This window comes from Glycine soja, chromosome 8 (genome assembly GCF_004193775.1).
Source record: "Glycine soja cultivar W05 chromosome 8, ASM419377v2, whole genome shotgun sequence".
NCBI lineage: Eukaryota > Viridiplantae > Streptophyta > Magnoliopsida > Fabales > Fabaceae > Glycine > Glycine soja.
In genome coordinates this window covers 23,623,306-23,641,379 of record NC_041009.1, presented here as the reverse complement: position 1 = coordinate 23,641,379, position 18,074 = coordinate 23,623,306, and the positions used below count along the sequence as shown (strand labels likewise).

Here is an 18,074-nt window from a genome sequence, read left to right as displayed (position 1 = left end):
AAATTTGGTGGCATTAGGATTGGTGACACATAGGATGGCTCGTGTAGGTAGTAGTGCGTGGTGGAGGAGATGGTGCAGGTGACAACGCTATGTGGAGAAGATGAATAGGATGGTGGTTGGTCACAAATGGTGAGGGAGTGATATTTGGGTGCAAGTTAGTGACATAGTTCCATGTGTCCAATTTTTTAGTGGACACACATCAAACCCTCAGGATTAAATTCGTCAAAGCTTAACTCTAGACCAAAAAACAACAAATTTCAATTTTATGAGGACAAAAAATATACCAAAAATTTTAAAGACAAATTTTAAACTTTTCGATATTTATAAGAAAAAAACATTTTAGCCAATAAAGTAATAGTTTCCAAAATGATATCAAAAGAATTAAGGTAGAAAAGAAGGCGACAAGGATCATTTGTAACCCACGTTATAGTACTAAGTTTCATTTGGGAGTCGAGATTTACCCAAGGATCATTATCAATGTGCAGACCTTCTTACCCTTACAAGAGTATCTGACGCGGTCATCGTTTTATTATCAATTAATAATAATAATAAGCTTAACAAGATTTTGCATCTAATTCTCAAAATTATACGGTGAACAAAAGGGTTCACAACAATTCAATAGCCACTCTTTCCCAGTTGAATACTGGACAAATTCTTATTTTAATTTGAATCCTAATGAAACTCGAGAGAAACAGCCTCTCTGCAAAATTTAATGCCCAGTCGTTTATAATTTGGCTTGGGCATACTATAATTGACGGTGCATAATTCTTCTGAATCTACATAGTTTACTGCGGACCAAAAAGGAAAAAGAGACATGCTGCTACTATTAACTAGCCGAACGAGTTTTTTGGACTACTGCATCTGTCGCACTGCGAGTTCTTGTCAGCAATGGACCATAGACACCAGATATCAACCCAAACAAGCCAGAACTAGATCCATTGCTTTTGTCTACTTTTGGCCCCTGAAAAGACAATAACAAGGTCAGTTAACACAGACAATAAAATCAGGTAAATAAAATTTCAGTTACAACTAGAGAGACAATTCAAAAAAAATGGAAAAGGTTTTTTTCCCCTTACAAAAATCACATCAATAATATTATAAATAGGTTTTACAAGGAAAATATTTCATTTCATAAATACCGAACATAAACTTGTTAACTGTTTGACACAACCCACAAATATATAAATCACTAAAATGCACACTTAATGGGATTGGATTGATCATTTTTTGGTAGTCAAACATAACCGAGCATCTCTAAACAAGATGTCATGTGAAAAACTAATCATTCCCTCTACACACAATAAATCTGAATTTAGCAAATCAGAAATATTGCAAACCTGGAAAGATCCACCAGAATTCGATGGAGATGGTGGATCAGTTGGCAATGTCGGTGGCAAGGATGCAGTCTGTTAACAAAACAAATGGTGGGAAGAACTAATGAAGTAATGATCAACACAAATAGAGAAGCAGCAGTAAAAGCTTTCAGTTAAAAGTTAAGCAAAGTTACAAAGGCTGCACAACTTTTCTGATGGGTTTCGATGAGTGGTAAGGAGGGGAAGAGAAAAGTGACACAAACCCTTGTGTAGAAGATTTTTAATGAGGGGAGGGAATGGGAAAGTCTTGATAAGTACAGGATTGTGAATGAACAAATGCACCAATAGCCCCACCTTTAACTTGGATATATGATTTTCTGATTCTTGATGTAGAACAACTGCTTGACACCCTTTCAATCGCATTACTAGGTTTGCGTGGTTGAGTAAGTGACAAGGGGGAAGATTGAAAATAAGATGGAATGAAGAAAAAATAAATTAAACTCATGGCTCAAAGTGAAAATAAGTATATTTTGTTTTCCTATTTCTCATATTTCTGCTAAAGGCAATTGTAGCTTCATCTCAATTCGCCTACCAAACTATGCAGATACTAAAACCATGCATGTCTAGGAAATATAATAATATATCCGCTTACTATCCACCTACCGAACCATGCAGATACTAAGACCATTGCATGTCCAGGAAATAATCATAATTCATAACAGACTAGCACAGGTTTAACTCGTTATTTGTATGTATATTTATATAGAAGTTACCCTTGATGATGGTGTAAGGGATGGTGGCTCAAGAGATAGCCTAGCGGAACCTGACTGTGACCCCTGTATAATTCAGATTACAGAGTAAACATAGGAACAAGTTTCAAAAGAAAGTAAACAAGGGAAAACCTTGAGGGGTGGGGAAAGGGGGAACTACGATATAAAACAAAACTTGACCACATTCATGCTTTGGCTTATAGTTAAATAAATTTACTAGGCCAATGAACAAAAAATATACTATTAAACTAACAAGACATCCTATAAAATATACTATTATGCCTAATTGATAATAACAGTTCTCCCAAAAGGCATAATTGCATTGATAAATGGGAGTTGGGAAAAAATGCTTACCCTGGAACTGGAAGAGGGTGAAACTGGTGGTGGCTCAAGGGCTGGCCTGGAAGAACTGGATGAAGATGCCTATATAATATAAAAATGTGTTAGTATCTTATATACTATAGATATCAAATAAATAGATAGAAGATAATTGAAAGCAGATCTGAAATTAAGACTGCAAGGCCAAGCCAGAAAAAAAAATCCATTGTAACGAAAGTCAGGTTCATGCCTGAATATACTCTGTGGATCTGCTATTCTCCAAAGTCTTGGTAAATTGACACAACATGTTCACTCCTTCAATTGTGGCCACCTAAGCAGATTAAAGCCGGTAAACAGTAAATCACAGATATAAACAATATTCATTACCTAAAAAAATGTCTATAATTAAATTATGCTGTGACTGAAGTCAAATTGACTATACCTGCTTCTCTTCTATTTCTTTAATTTTAGATTCCTGAGAAGCAAAGTAATCAGGTTTAAGTTAAAATACCCAACAATAAATTAAAGAAATAACTGAATTGTTGCAATTGATTTACCAGAACATGGACTGCGACATGAAAAGACTTTGAATCTTCACTTATCGTATCTGCTTTACGTTGAATTACAGATATCTGAACAGGAGATATTCTATTGTTAAACAAGGAAGAAAACAAAACTAGACATAATAAAATCTATACTCACATCCTCCCTGGTACTTTCAGTAATGGCAGCACATTCTTCTAAATTTTTATCCAGACCGTTGATTCTTGCAGATAATTTCTTTTTGGTATCCTGAAACCATTTCGGATAAGTAAATTTCCATTCTTAATTACTCCATAGTAAAACAACTGTCAGTGTAATTTTAATGTCCAGAGAAAGAAAGAAAAGTAAACTGAGCTGAATGCAAACTTTAAAAGCATCATTTTTTATAGAACATAGAAAGTTCCTTTTCAAAATTTTGTTTGAAATATAAGATTTGTTCAATTCAATAATGGAACCATATCAATTTTCACAATGAAAATGATAAATGCAAGTTATGCACTTAACACGGTCACAAAATATTTACATGAATAATATTACCACAAAGGCTTGACAGAGAAATCAAGCTCAAAGATTATTTGAATGCAGTCATAATAAAGAGAATAAGCTCAATTAAGTAGTATTTCTTGTCTCTCAGTGTCAAATTATAGTTCAACAGATTTACTAACAACCCTGCTCATAAAAAAAATATATTGTCATTGAAAAATGTCCCATAAAAGACACATTTATCCTAATGTGCACTTCCAGTGTTTCGAGGAACCACACATGTTCATATGTCAAGTTCATATGTACAGACTAAGATTGTTGTCAAGTTCATATGTCACGCATTTTCTAGTTCAAAATCATCAGAATAAATAATACATAATTGTATTATTAAAAATAATTACTGATTTGCTCCTTGACATTTTGTTATATAGCTGTACTCTAATTAACAGATAGTTATCAACTTATCATTCATTGTCATATTTAAAAAAGAATGCTTGGTTTTTACACAGTCTAAGAAGAACAAACTATGCAATCAAAAGGAAAAATTACCCCAATTGATTCATAAAGCTTTCCCATCTGATTACCAATAGATGTGCAAGCATCAGACAAACCACGCCTTGTTGCAAACATCAGATCAGGAAGCTTCCATCCCTGCAAACACACAAGAGCCATAAAAAAATCATTTAAAAAAAATTAAAGTTGGAGATAGTAAGGTAAGATTATAGTAAGAAAATCATTTAATAAAAAATTAAAGAACAAGTGAACTAGCATCCAGCTGCTCTGGCATAGAGTTTAGTATAGCTAACTTCATGCACAATGACAGACCTATGTATAAGAGAGATGGGACAAGCCTTCAAAAATTTATGGCAATAAACATGTAGATTGTTGTAATATAATAACCAACAATTTTGTTGATTTTCTCCCATAGTTTTAAGAGTTTTCTTTTTCGGTACATAAATTTTGTTCCCATAAACTAAAATTCCTGGACTTGCCACTCCATACAAACCTGCCAACTAATAATCATCTAACAGAAAGCAATGCATAGTTGATTCTGCTCCAGATTATGTGGAAAATATTAGTAACAACATGAGTTGAGCTCAACTCAAACCAGTAAAGCCAACTCTCAGAAAACAATGATAAATGCAATTTCGCCAAGTTAAACTGAATATTATACCAATTTATCTGAACATAAAGAAACTGCAACAACTCAAACAAACATGAATGCCATATGATCAAATCATAATATTTTTTTAAAAAAAAAGTCAAAAAAGGTTTATATATTCTACAAGATTAGCAAACTCTCAATTACAGGCTTGACATTTATCATGTCAATATATAGCAGGAATCTGGATCCTCTGCAGCCTCTCCCAGCAAGGTAGGTTTCTCTCCATCCCAAATCTCAACCACCCATCACATTCTCTTTCTTCTTCAGTTACTAAGTTCAACTAAAACAGTGAAGATCTTGGCTGGGAGGTGGCGGGACAGAAATCAGCTGGAGAGGATCCGTGTCCAAATAGTAGATGGCACTCATTAAAAGCACCAATATTTAAATTCAAATTAGCCATAAAAGCTTCCAACAAGAATGTATCACTACAGCATCCTATTACTTAAATCAACGATTGAGAGAATGAAAGACATTACCTTCCACCAAACGTATCCATATCCTACCACAACAATAACAATCACTGTTATATATTTTCTTCCACCTGTGCATTGCCCAAACAAGTCAGAAAATACACACAGAAGTAAAAAATAAGGAAATATTGGTTAGCTTGTGCAGATTATGGAGACACCCCACAATTAAAACCAGTTATCACAGGGTTTGCAAATCAACACGTCAGCATTTATTAAATTTCTGAAGAAATAAGAAAAGCCCCCTATACTGTGTATAAGAAAGTAGCTACCCAGTACCTGTTCCACTTGCATTTACAATAGTGATCGATCTATCTCTAGCAAGAAGTTGCAGTTCCTGCCGAAGACTGTTTACCTGTAGATCAACAGTTAATCAGCATCACAATATTGGTATATTTACAAATATACCATTTGATTTAGTAGCCAATTCAACAGGGGGGAAATAAAAATCCCACTTCAACTACTAAAAGTTATAACTCTTATCATATAAACTGATAAATGTAGTCATACTTTTATTCAATTCGTAGAATGTCAGAAGAAACAAATTATACAGCTAATAGCAGCTGAATTATATATAGCTTCATCATGCACAAACATCCACCACTTTCTCAGATGCTACATATCAAATATATGCAATTACATGCTTCAAGTATAAATGGAAGACAATAAAGGTTCACAAATACATATTTTCCATTATCTACAAGAAATTTTGCAACATGACCTCTTAAGCTAAGATCACTAGTCCTTTCACATCACGCATTATTAGCACTCTATATTGGAAATCTAAGATAAAAGTGAATGCACAGTGTAACTTCATACATTCCTGAAGCAACGGACCCAGCAGGAGCTTTAAATTTAAATAATTTATGATCAGATCACAACCTACTTCAGAATGAATGGTGTAACAGAATCAATGCTATCAATTATAGTACTTGTGATCCAGTTGTTTGTTTCAATTTTGAAACATGAGGAAGCTATTTTTAGTTCTCAGACAAGTACAATGTTAATTGTTAAGATTAGCATTTACATTATGCACATTTACTTATACATAACATATTTTCAAAATACAACTTCAGTTGTTATGAATCAGACATATATGAGTAAAAAACCATATGCATATGCTCAGAACTCAAGTCATGTATATGATTCACTAAATGATGTTCAGCATGATGCATGAGACTAAACTTAACTAGACAAAGAACTATTCCTAATTAAAATAAAATTAAATATAACCAATAATGAAAAGGCAACAACAACAACATGCATACCTGAGCCAACAAAGCATCATTATGCGGCTGCTTTTTAACAGTTGGAGCAGGATCATCGCTTTTAAGTTGCCTCAAAACAACCTGGCAAAAAAGTCAACAATCAGTAAAAAGCCTGCATACTTAATTACCAAGAATAAATGACAGTTACCATATGCTCACTATATCAATGGAAATTGGACCCAATCACAAATATAAAATAATACTATAATAGCATCCAAGAATATGCCTGAACTTCTCAAGTACATACAACAACAACCAATGTATCCCAACAGGAGGAATCAGCCACATAGATCAAGAAGGGTTTTCTATTAAAAAACCAAAGTTTCAGTAAAACTATTTAGATCATGGTTTTTTTACTATTTATTAATAGTCTCTCCTAATATTTCCTTGGCCTTCATCTTATCAAACTATCTTCCATATGTTTCTTTGATCCATTTGTCTCACTACTAGACTATAGCCTTTATTGGTCTTCTCACATGACTAAACTACCTTAGGAAAGTTTCCATCCGCTTATACCCAAAATAGTCCCCTTAACAGGAGTCCTATATGTATGCCATTCTCATCAATCTCCATATCACTTTGTAGTGTAGATTGCATAATAATAAATCCAATTCAAGATAACTAAATAAAATGACTTGGGGCATAGTCCAATCTGATTCACAATTTTCACCATCAAAACACTGCTACCTAACATCTTACTAAATTTACATCTCATTTACTTTGTTTTACTCCTACTTAACCAGCTCATGACAGAGAAAATCAGGAGGTACAGGCAATAGAAATGAAAACTTTAATGAGCATCTCATGAATCATAGTCATAGTAAGATGTATGGTTATACAGGATTACACAGTTGGAAAAGTCATGATGAAGCATAATACTTCCATAATTCAGGCGGTGATTGGTTATGCATCCATTTACTGATATTACTACCTATCAGTTTGTCACAGATTTACAGTTTTCTTCATTACAACCAAAATAATTTCTAAGAAAGTCATTTTCTTCAACATTTTCTAAAGTCCAGCATCTCATCCTGAGACTATGTTCAAATGCCAACAGAAAGAGCAAAAGTGATCATTTTCCTTCCTAATTTATTAACATTTTTCTTACCAAATTAAATTTGTGTTGAAGGGTCCCTACCTAAAGACTAGATTCCCTTTTGCTTGCATGAGTTAGAGCATTACAATATCACTTCAAACACTTTTCTTTTATGTTTTATAAATTCAAATTCTGAAATACAATTCCCCCCGTACCCGTACCTTAAGTCTAGCAAATTTTATTGCACTCCCATACCATAAACCAATTATGCCCTCTCCTCCTACATATATTCACTCAACGTAACTACAGTACAGCCCTCCTTGAAGTTCTATTGTTTTAAACATCATCTCGATCATACCACTTTGGACACGGAAAAGATGACAATTGCATCTTAAAACATGGGGGGGTAGGGGGGTAGCAAAATCATAAGCATCATTTACCGAGAGAGAAAAAACTTGCATTTATCAATTTGTACCCATCGGCATAGTTCATTAAATGCATACATCCTTCACTAGAGGCTTAAAAATGCATCCAAAACAACAACAAAAACAGCAGCAGCCAGTGAAACAGGTTGAGCTTTCAAAAAGTAACCTTAAAAGCACCAGAGGCGAGACCAGAGACATCTGGCAGACGCCCTTCTTTTGCAATTACTGAACCAGCAATTCCTAAAACACAAACAAACGCATTTTAGTGAGGCATTCAAAATCTAAGTTTCGTCGAAAAACCTAGATTGACGTGCAACCACGAGCAAACGAACCTAAATTGAGATGGCATCAATTATGGAGAAAAATAATTGAAATTAAACAAAGAGGAAGAGGGAGATTAAGTGGATGAGAGTGTGTGTGAACCTGCGCTGACGAGAATGACGAGCTTGCCGAGTGAAAGAGCCATGGCGCCAGTGAGTCTTAGCAAACTAGCTAGCGCACACTGTTGAGAAGCATTTAGCGCGAAACGCTGCGTTTAGGATTCGGCGAATTGCGATTGTGCTGTGCGTTTAGGATTGTTTATTGTTTATGTTTCTCCGATCAGCGAGACAAACAAGACAATGAAATCGAACAAACCCTTGCGGATGCTCCCTGCTCCTTTTTTTCCTCAGTGGACCCTAGTTTTGAAGCTGTGAACATAAATAAAATACTACTATATTAATAATAATAATATTAGTATATAAATCCGGTTTGGTGATTAATCTGATTGAGGCACCGGATGGATTAATGGTGTAATAGATGTATATTAAAAATTCAAAAATTTTATACGTATTTATTATATATAAGTATATAATTAATATTATTTTATTAATAAAAATTTATTTTATATTTTAAAATATAAAATAACAATTGAAATATTAAAATTAATAACATAAGTTCATAAATAATAATTTAGTAATACAATTACACAAGTCTTAATTTTTTTAGAGTGTTTTAGAGTATTTTTTTTGTTTTTAGTTTTAGGCAGATTTTTAAAAATCGTTCGAATCGTTAAATTTATCTCAAACTGATCGGATCATTCTGGACTAGATACATCATCAGTCCAATATTCAAATTGATCCAATTATATCACTCGGTCCCGATTGGATCTATCTCACCCACAAAATCAAACAAATTTTTAAATTATGATACATATTATATTTCCTTTCTACTTGTGTCTTGAGCAACAAACAACAATTACAAATATATAATGATTACACAATATAAAACATTTTTACATGATAAATCCAAAAATTATTATTGATATGATTTTTAAAATAACAGAAAATAAGTGATTTATTTATAATATAAAATAATTTTATACAATTATTTAATCATAGATTATTATATATGAAAATTTTATTGATTTTTATAATAATTATTTTAAAATTCATATCAATAATAATTTACAATTGCACGATGATTCAAATTTTTTTACATTATCAATACATAATCATTAAATTTTTAAAATAATTATTGTATAATTTTATAAACTTATTATATATTATAATTTTTGTGACCGAATATCAGTATAAAATTGATTTTACACCTAGACTAATTTTCTATATTTATTATGAATATGAGTATAAAAAAATAGAGGATAAAAAATATTTTTTGTCATCAAATTTATAAATACAATCTGCATATCTCCAAGTTTGAATAACAAGGTCATTCTTTAAGTGATTTCCTAATTCTTCTTCTACTTTGTGTGGCCTTTATTAATAACAATAACAATAATAATTTTATTAATAATAATAATAACAATAATAATAAGTGTTAATGTAATTATTATCATTATAATCTATCAATTGTCATTATTGTGGCTATTTTTTTGTTACAGATTCATTATTAGTTTAATTTTGCTGTTAAGCCTCAAACTTTTAATTCTAGGCTATGTTTGTATAAAAAGTTGTGTTCCGTCGAACGGAAATTCAACATTTTTTTACTCTCATGTTGGCTGCTTTAGAAAGTGATAAATTGTTTTTAAAAAAGCACAACAAAATTTCTAATTGATTTTCAAACATACACTAATATGGTCCAACTATATTAAGATATCTGCTGCTTACTACACTTCAATTATTGTTTTTATACTTATAATTCTATTTTAAAAAATTCATTCCGAAATGCAAATTGTATTCGGGATTCATCTTTCTTGGATCCAGTGAAAAGTGCATGAAGTTTTGTCCTAAGTTATCCTAGAACCCAACTCAATTCATTTGGGAAACCAGGTCCTGAATCCTGATGTTTTTTTTTTTAAGAACCAAATCCTGATGCTTATTACAATTGTTAGTTTTATCTAAATTTATTTACTTATTATGTTATATATTTTTACAATAATTTACTTATTATATTTTTTAAAAAAAATACTAGTACCACACCCTCTCACACACCCTTTCGACACAGTTCACCACCGCCCAGTCCAACGTGGAGAGAAAAAATATCTCTTTGAATGCTTCTTCACATTCCCTTGTATTTTCTGCATCCGCACCAACCAAACGAGACAAATTGTAATTGCATTCTCATTCGATGGCTGAAAATCTAAACGGGTGTGGGGTTTGTTTTAGTGTAGTTTGCTCAACATAAAAAACCCACGATATTAAGTGCTTTTTTAAAGGAATTAAATGAAAATTTCACAATATTTAACTCAAATTAATTGCAGTATATTTATTCTGGCATCCTGGATCAAAGTTCATCCCAAATAAGCTAGCCGAAAGTAGAATAGAATCAGACATGTTCAATCCGACAATAAAATAAGTACGGTAAAGAAACCTTATTTTATTTATTTGTACATATTTAGAAACCTTTGACTTTGACACACGTGTCAGGAAAAAAATATTAAGAACCCCGGCCGGTTAGAGAAAATTTCATATTATCTTGCTTTTGTACAAAATTTGAAATAGAAATAATCTGTGCTGTGGTAGTGGAAGCATCGAGAACATCGCAGCGATGGCGAGAGTGGGTAGAATGAAGTTGGGTTCACAAGGCATGGAGGTGTCTTTGCAGGGACTTGGGTGCATGGGCATGTCTGCGTTCTATGGTCCTCCCAAGCCTGACCCCGATATGATTGCTCTCATCCACCACGCTGTTCAAACTGGTGTCACTTTTCTTGACACTTCTGACGTCTATGGTCCTCACACCAACGAACTCCTTCTAGGAAAGGTTCCCATTTTTGTCTACCCTTTTTGATCTTTTTTCTTTTTATTCTTTCTGTTGCTTTATATGATAATCCTAGGCCTGTGCTTTGAATTGAGCATGCATATGACCGAGGTTTTTTAAATAGCGGTCGCGGTCGTGTTGCGGCTTTATATTGCGGTTTTTTTTTTTTATATTGCGGCAAATCGCCCCAATTGCGGTCGCACACAGTTAAAATATCTTGATGTTGTGGCCCACAATGAAGAACGGACACAGGACACGTGGACACTTGTAATGTTCAAAATATAAAATGTAATACGGGTGTCGTGTTAGTGTCGGACACTGACACGGATGCGTGTCGGACACACTAGACACACTAGACACGGTAAGGGGCTGGAGTGTCCGTGCTTCATAGGTGGCCCAAACCATTGTCGTGGACCAATTTTTTAAATGTAAAAGTTTTTGGGTTTCAATTTAGTTATAATTTGCTTTGGCCTGTGCTTTAATTTGCCCTTTGATCATACATACATATGATATAATATAATATAATATGATATGATTAAGTGTTCTTGTATGGAATTGTGGAACAGGCTCTGAAGGGAGGGGTGAGAGATGAGGTTGAATTGGCTACAAAGTTTGGAATCAACGTTGCTGAAGGGAAGAGAGAGATCCGTGGTGATCCGGCATATGTGAGGGCTGCTTGTGAGGGAAGCTTAAAGAGACTTGGCATCGATTGCATAGATCTCTATTACCAACATCGTATTGATACTCGTGTGCCTATTGAAATCACGGTTCCACTCCTTATCTATGCTTTTGTTTTGATTTCAGTCGTTTTCTTTTATGTGGTTGGCACTGTGTGAGAGATTTTGATCTTGTAATGGTTTTAGTTGGTTGAACAGATTACTATGAAGTGTTAGTTTACTTCAGGAAATGTGATGGGAACACTTTTTATAATTCACGTGTTAATTCTCCAATGTTTCACTCATGTTATGGAATTTTCATATAGAATAATGCTGCTTTGCCCAACCACGATGTTGTGTGAGTTATACCAATTGATATGATTGAGTGAATTCATGTGATAATTGTGGGTATTAACTTTCAAAATATGATTTTTTACCCCACACTTATGTACTGTTATGCTTTTTTCTTTTTGCAGTAAATTTTGTAACAAACTTTACTGTACTTAGTGCGAAAGAGGAATGTCAAAAACACACATCTTGCATCTACATAATTTTCACCATCTGACAGCAACTAGTGGGATAAGGCTTTTGTTGTTGTTTATTTATGGCATTAACTGGTCTCACCTTGTTTTCTACACACCTACACTCTGATTCTACTCTACCTCATGCTTATATAAGGTGATAGAATTCAAGGAAATATGAATCAATCATTTTCTAGTAGGAAAGACTTTGTTCATCTTGTATTACCTTGCAAGTTGGAACCAATATTTTTCATTGCTTTTGCTGGTTCTTGGTTTGAGGCATATTATAATTATATTTGTAGCTTACGATACTAGGACAATAATGCATTGCACTTGCATGAGTCTAGATCTTCCAGATGATAAAGTTTAATATTGGTATACCCATATTCTCCTATTCTTCGGGTTTTTGAAAATTCAGTAGTGCTGAGTTGGGAATAAAATGGTATTTTTAGAAATAAGGATTATTTTTTTTATAAGTATTATTAGAAATAAGGATACCATGAATTTTATTTATCAAAATGGTATTTTTTTTCTTCATTTTTTCATATTGGATTGAGGTTGAAAAAACATTTTCAATTTGTCCACGAAAGCGTCCATTCAGGAAAGGATCATATTTTTTAGTTAAATATTTTGTTTTAGTTTCATCATTAAACAATCAAATTCGGTTTTCTAATATATCCAAAGAAATTAATTCCTTATCCATAACTTTTGCCCTATTTACAAATTCATTGCTCAATTTGTTTCTTTTTTCTTCATTAGTATAGCTCCAATAATTAGACAATTCATCATAGGAAATTTTATCTTTTGTGAGGAGATAAAATTGGGTTTCCATCATTTTATGAAAAGTTGATAAATTTGGTGGATACATAAACGATATTCTTTTGAGGCATATTATAATTATATTTGTAGCTTACGATACTAGGACAATAATGCATTGCACTTGCATGAGTCTAGATCTTCCAAATGATAAAGTTTAATATTGGTATACCCATATTCTCCTATTCTTCGGGTTTTTGAAAATTCAGTAGTGCGAGTTGGGAATAAAATGCTATAAGACTACTATTTTGTTTTCAATGGAGTTGGAATCAGGAGATCTTTCCTCTCCCTATCTTTTTTATTGTGCGCACACGTGTGACAGACAATTTTATCAGTTCCATAAGCAACATCTTTATATTATTTAAAGTATTTTATAAGAACCCCAATTGACCTTTTTGGAGATAAATCTGTATATACTGGGATGATTTTGTCTATTTCTAATTTATTCTCTATAAATGTTGGAAAAGTGCAATCTATTACTTTTGTTTGCATCTGAGTTTGAAAGAGTTTTGGCCATTTTGGGATTTTGGCATGGATGAAGCATGGAATTATTTGACATCATCATCATTCTTCCTCCGATTTCCTCAGGCTAGCTTGTTATTGGGTCTAATTGTGCTAACAACTAACAAGGCCATGAAACCTATTGATGATCAATAAATCTCTAATACTATTATTAGTCTTTTTGAGGAGTGAAACTATATGACTGAAAAATACTTGAATTCTGAATCCTCTGCTCCATAAGCTAGGAATCAATTTTTTGTTCATTCAAGTTTATAACCATTGTTCGTCTCCTAATTTCTTGTGCGTGGTACTTTCCCACTTCACATCTCACCCACACATGTGCATTACAACATGTAATTGACCCTGGATGATATCAGTGTTAGATATGAGAATAACTATTTGAAAAAGACAATGTATGATGACTTCAACTTTTTCTGTTGCTTTTTGGATGGTAAGATTGGGGAACTTAAAAAACTCGTTGAGGAGGGAAAAATAAAATACATTGGTCTGTCTGAGGCCTCGGCTTCAACAATCAGAAGAGCACATGCAGTTCATCCGATAACAGCTGTGCAGTTGGAGTGGTCCCTATGGTCAAGAGATGTGGAGGAAGAAATAGTTCCAACATGCAGGTGTGACCTAATTTGCAATTATTATGTTGTCTAGCATTTCTCTTTCTTGGGGACTTTGATATCACTGCAATTATGTGTGCAGTCTAACCACATGACTTTTAATTTCTCCTTACCAGGGAACTTGGTATTGGAATTGTTGCATATAGTCCTCTTGGACGAGGATTCTTGTCATCAGGACCAAAGTTGCTTGAGAATTTGACACAGGATGATTTCCGACAGGTTTGTCGAATACCATGCTATTACAGAAATTCAAGTCAATTGTTCTCTTTCATTATCAACTGTCCTAGCACTGCTTTGGAACCTCGGATTATTTCAAGGCTATTGAATGCCACATTCACTCAATGACAACTACTGTGAAAATTCGTAGTTGTTTAATTGAGCATTTTCATGATAGTCAGCCTGATAAATAAGTCAATCAACCAAGTGAAATAAATGCAGGAAAAAAACACATACCTCGAGCTTTAAGAAAAGACTAAGATAAAATGCCCACTGTCCATTGAGATATTTCCATGAAACATTTCTTTTCAAAGTGTTGGCGTTGATTTTTCTGTTGGTACCAAAAGTGCTTGTTAACATCAAAGTTGATCGCTGGTTTTTGCCTGTTATTTTCAAGGCTGCGTACTTCCTATGTACTTATCGTCATTCCACTTTTCATGATCAATCAATATTTTCATCCTATGTTGAGATCTAAGATATTGAATGACCAAACAAATATTAAAAGAAAAAGAAAGAAGAGGCAACAAATGAAAACATTGTTGGACAAGTGGCCTCAATAATTTAAGAGGGGGTGAATTAAGTTTTAAAATTTTCCCACTAACAAATTTTAACCCCTTTTTTAAATGATATATGATAGGTTCAGAATGCAGAAGGAGAAAGAATCAATTTAATAATGTTCTTTTAAATGCGCAAGACAAAGTAAACTACAATAAAATAACTGAGATAAGGGAAGAGAGAAATGCAAATTCAATTTATACTGGTTCGGCCACTTCCCGTGCTTACGTCCAGTCCTCAAACAACTCATTTGAGATTTTTCACTATCTGTGTAAATCCTTTACAGTCTTTGAACACACATTGGGACCCCTCACCCTTGTGTTCAATATTCTCACAATCCAAGAGACGCACAGTCTCTTGATTACGACTGAGTTTATGAGATGAACAAAAAGATTTCTCTCCTTTAGAGTAGATGATACAAATTGAAGATCCTAGAAGAATTCTCAATAGATTTGCAAGTGTTTGACCAATAGTTATTTAGAGAGAATTTGACAATTAAGTTCTCTTAGAAAATCTTTCTCTCCTTTTTGAAGTCAGACACACACACACACACACATATATATATAGGCTCATTGTGCCTTTTCAAAATAGTTTGAAGAGATGTGTCTCTTCAAATAGTTTTTCTAAAAATTTCTCACTAATAATCGATTACACAATTATATTTTGAAGGGTCATGACTTTTCAAAGTATTTTATGAAGTGTCGTTATTAGTCATTGATGACAGACATTTGGTCATCGATTACAAGATTTAAAATTCAAATTTCAAAATCCTTTTTGAAAAGCCCATTTGCAATCTGTATCTGGTAATCGATTACCACCAGTGCCTTGAGTTGTTGAAAATAATTGTTTGAGGCTAAAACTGATCAACCAGTGTGAGATTCTTTTAACAAATAAACTAAGGCCTTATTTTTTTCTTGATCTTGTTTGCTTGACCTTGAATTAATCTTGAAGCAATCTATATTTACTTAATGTTGAATGTTTCTTGAAGCAATCTTGTTTGCTTATACTTTGGCATCATCAAAAACCTGTATACATACATTCACAAACATTAGGGGGCTTAAAGAGGCAGAAAGAATAGCATATATTTGAAATATGATTTCATAACATGTTATGGCCTGTTGGGCTGTTACTGCTTCCCTAGATCCAGGAAATAGGAGTTTTCCTACCTGACACCTTGTATCTTACACTCTATGTAAATCAGGGAAATTGCATGTTATCTTTCAAAATGCCAATGATTGATAATGATACCTATAATCTTCAGTGTATGTGTTTTAATCTATTGCAGAGTCTACCTAGATTCCAACCTGAAAATTTGGAGCAGAATAAGACTATATTCGAGAGGGTTAATGAACTGGCTGCAAAAAAGGGATGTACTCCATCTCAACTTGCATTGGCCTGGGTTCATCACCAAGGAAAAGATGTGTGCCCTATACCTGGAACCACCAAGATTGAGAACTTTAATCAGAACATTGGGGCTTTGTCAGTCAAACTAACTCCAGAAGACATGGCAGAGCTCGAGTCCTTTGCTGCTGCAGATGCTGTCAAGGGTGGCAGGTACATGGATGGTTTTGCTACATGGAAGGAATCTGATACTCCACCACTTTCTTCTTGGAAAGCTGCATGATGAAGTGCATTGCTTAATGCTTATACTAGTGATCCTTAAGTGTTTGCTGCTGCTACTTTAAGAAACATATCAGTATGAGTGGCAAGCCTTCACAGTTGAAAGGAATAAGCCATTCTAGTTTCTAGTAATTGATGTGTCTTTTTAAGTGGTTTGAACTCTGTGGCAGATGGTTCCATATATGTGTTTATGTATGTATTAAAATGAACAAAGACTGGCTATGGCATGACTTTTACTTGAGTGTGAGTTGATTATTGCCTCAACAAGTTAGCTTGAGCATATCTTGCTTCAGAAGGCATGCTAATCTTTGAGTACAGTGGGAGTGAATTTTCACATCTACATGAAGAATAAGTCTGTATCTTTTAAAATTTGAACAGTTGATTTCGTTCTAAGAGTTTTCAGTTTCACACTATTATACTTCAGAGAATCCAGATTGAGAATACTATAACCTTAAAAACATGGTTTGAGAATTGAGACTAAGGAACTGAGGCTGAATTTTTCCTGAAGAACATATGATTATTTTGTGTGAAAAACGCTGGAATGACCTTCCTGCACGATAGTTTGTGAATATGTGCACACTGAATAGAATTTAGTTATTTCCTGTCACACTTTTTTCTAAATTTTATGTCGCATTTTATTTTTTATATTTCTTATCTGAAGATTTTTTTATTTGAATGTTAGCTCTATGTTAATCTATATATATATATATATACAAAACCATGTACATTATTTTTAATGGTTTTGATTTGATGGAGCTTGAGAATATAACATTTCCTTTTCTGTTGGGGGGTTTGGGACCTAATGCGAACATCATAGGCCCCTACGTTATCATTTATTTATTTTTTATTTCTTTATTTTACTTTTGTTAAAATTAAATGTAAAATTGATTGGGAACTTGTTGATATTAACAATTTAACATCAAACTGATCACAGGCCCTGTGAGATCCTACGATACTTATTTATGCTTTTCAATTATATCCTTTATTCTTTTAGGATGAGTTCAATAATTTTGAGAGAAAACGTGGTACAAAAAATCCCGAGAAAAGTGACAAAACTAAACTAAGGGACTGTAGTAAAATTCTGAAAATTTCTATTCCATTCACACACACGCATAAACTATGAATATAATTTTAAGATCGAGATTTAAACTCCATTCAGTGGAACTGATTTGTTTTGAACATGCCACAAGGTTGCTATGAATGAAGAATTGCAAATTAGCATGTATAGAAAGGCAATTGAGCATGATCTCTAATCTTGTGTTCCAAGGTAAATGAAGTAAAGAAAGATTGAAAAGATGATCTTCCAGGGGTCCTGTTAGGCATTAATTGCATGCATTATGAACTCATACACCAACAACCGTTGATGGATTCCTCTTGGACTGCTGCTTACAGAGCAATATCCTAGAAGCTTAACCAAATTGAACGTACATCTTCAATTAAGTCATTCTTCTTCTGTATGATCCTTTACAAATTAAAGAGAGAAAAAAGAACATGAGGATATTTGAAAGTAACAAGGAGAACTAATTGTAATCTCTTGGGACTTAATATTGGTTATTGCTCCCTCATTCTTCTCTGGT

General features: G+C 33.4%; 2 protein-coding genes across 4 annotated transcripts; one reads left to right on the top strand and one right to left on the bottom strand.

The window, feature by feature from the left end:
- Positions 1–510: 510 nt before the first annotated feature.
- Positions 511–8,483, bottom strand: LOC114422837. Of its 3 annotated transcripts, XM_028389375.1 has the most exons (14): positions 8,212–8,483; positions 7,955–8,028; positions 6,328–6,408; positions 5,339–5,414; positions 5,069–5,133; positions 3,977–4,078; positions 3,104–3,193; positions 2,959–3,033; positions 2,844–2,876; positions 2,652–2,732; positions 2,438–2,506; positions 2,087–2,149; positions 1,338–1,406; positions 511–961 (listed from the first exon to the last, which is right to left on the bottom strand). In XM_028389375.1, the coding sequence occupies exons 1-14, from the start codon at positions 8,252–8,254 to the stop codon at positions 827–829; spliced, it is 1,056 nt and encodes a 351-aa protein (XP_028245176.1). In that variant the 5' UTR covers positions 8,255–8,483; the 3' UTR covers positions 511–826. The 3 variants fall into 3 exon arrangements, with proteins under 3 accessions (XP_028245176.1, XP_028245177.1, XP_028245178.1); XM_028389376.1 differs by lacking the exon at positions 1,338–1,406; XM_028389377.1 differs by lacking the exons at positions 1,338–1,406; positions 2,087–2,149.
- A 2,202-nt stretch (positions 8,484–10,685) lies between these two features.
- Positions 10,686–16,910, top strand: LOC114422835 (probable aldo-keto reductase 2). The gene is made up of 5 exons (XM_028389374.1): positions 10,686–10,986; positions 11,550–11,750; positions 13,934–14,106; positions 14,223–14,325; positions 16,163–16,910. The coding sequence occupies exons 1-5, from the start codon at positions 10,774–10,776 to the stop codon at positions 16,499–16,501; spliced, it is 1,029 nt and encodes a 342-aa protein (XP_028245175.1). The 5' UTR covers positions 10,686–10,773; the 3' UTR covers positions 16,502–16,910.
- The last annotated feature ends 1,164 nt before the right edge of the window (positions 16,911–18,074 follow it).

What these genes read in the sequence shown, in the direction of transcription:
- LOC114422837 (XM_028389375.1), bottom strand. Translation starts at nt 8,254, where the DNA reads ATGGCTCTTTCACTCGGCAAGCTCGTCATTCTCGTCAGCGCAG. An exon ending in TCGCCTCTGGTGCTTTTAAG is followed by an intron (nt 6,409 to 7,954) that starts GTTACTTTTTGA and finishes CTTTTTTGCCAG; the next exon opens with GTTGTTTTGAGGCAACTTAA. An exon ending in TGTAAATGCAAGTGGAACAG is followed by an intron (nt 5,134 to 5,338) that starts GTACTGGGTAGC and finishes GGCAATGCACAG; the next exon opens with GTGGAAGAAAATATATAACA.
- LOC114422835 (XM_028389374.1), top strand. Translation starts at nt 10,774, where the DNA reads ATGGCGAGAGTGGGTAGAATGAAGTTGGGTTCACAAGGCATGGAGGTG. An exon ending in ACGAACTCCTTCTAGGAAAG is followed by an intron (nt 10,987 to 11,549) that starts GTTCCCATTTTT and finishes ATTGTGGAACAG; the next exon opens with GCTCTGAAGGGAGGGGTGAG. An exon ending in CACAGGATGATTTCCGACAG is followed by an intron (nt 14,326 to 16,162) that starts GTTTGTCGAATA and finishes AATCTATTGCAG; the next exon opens with AGTCTACCTAGATTCCAACC.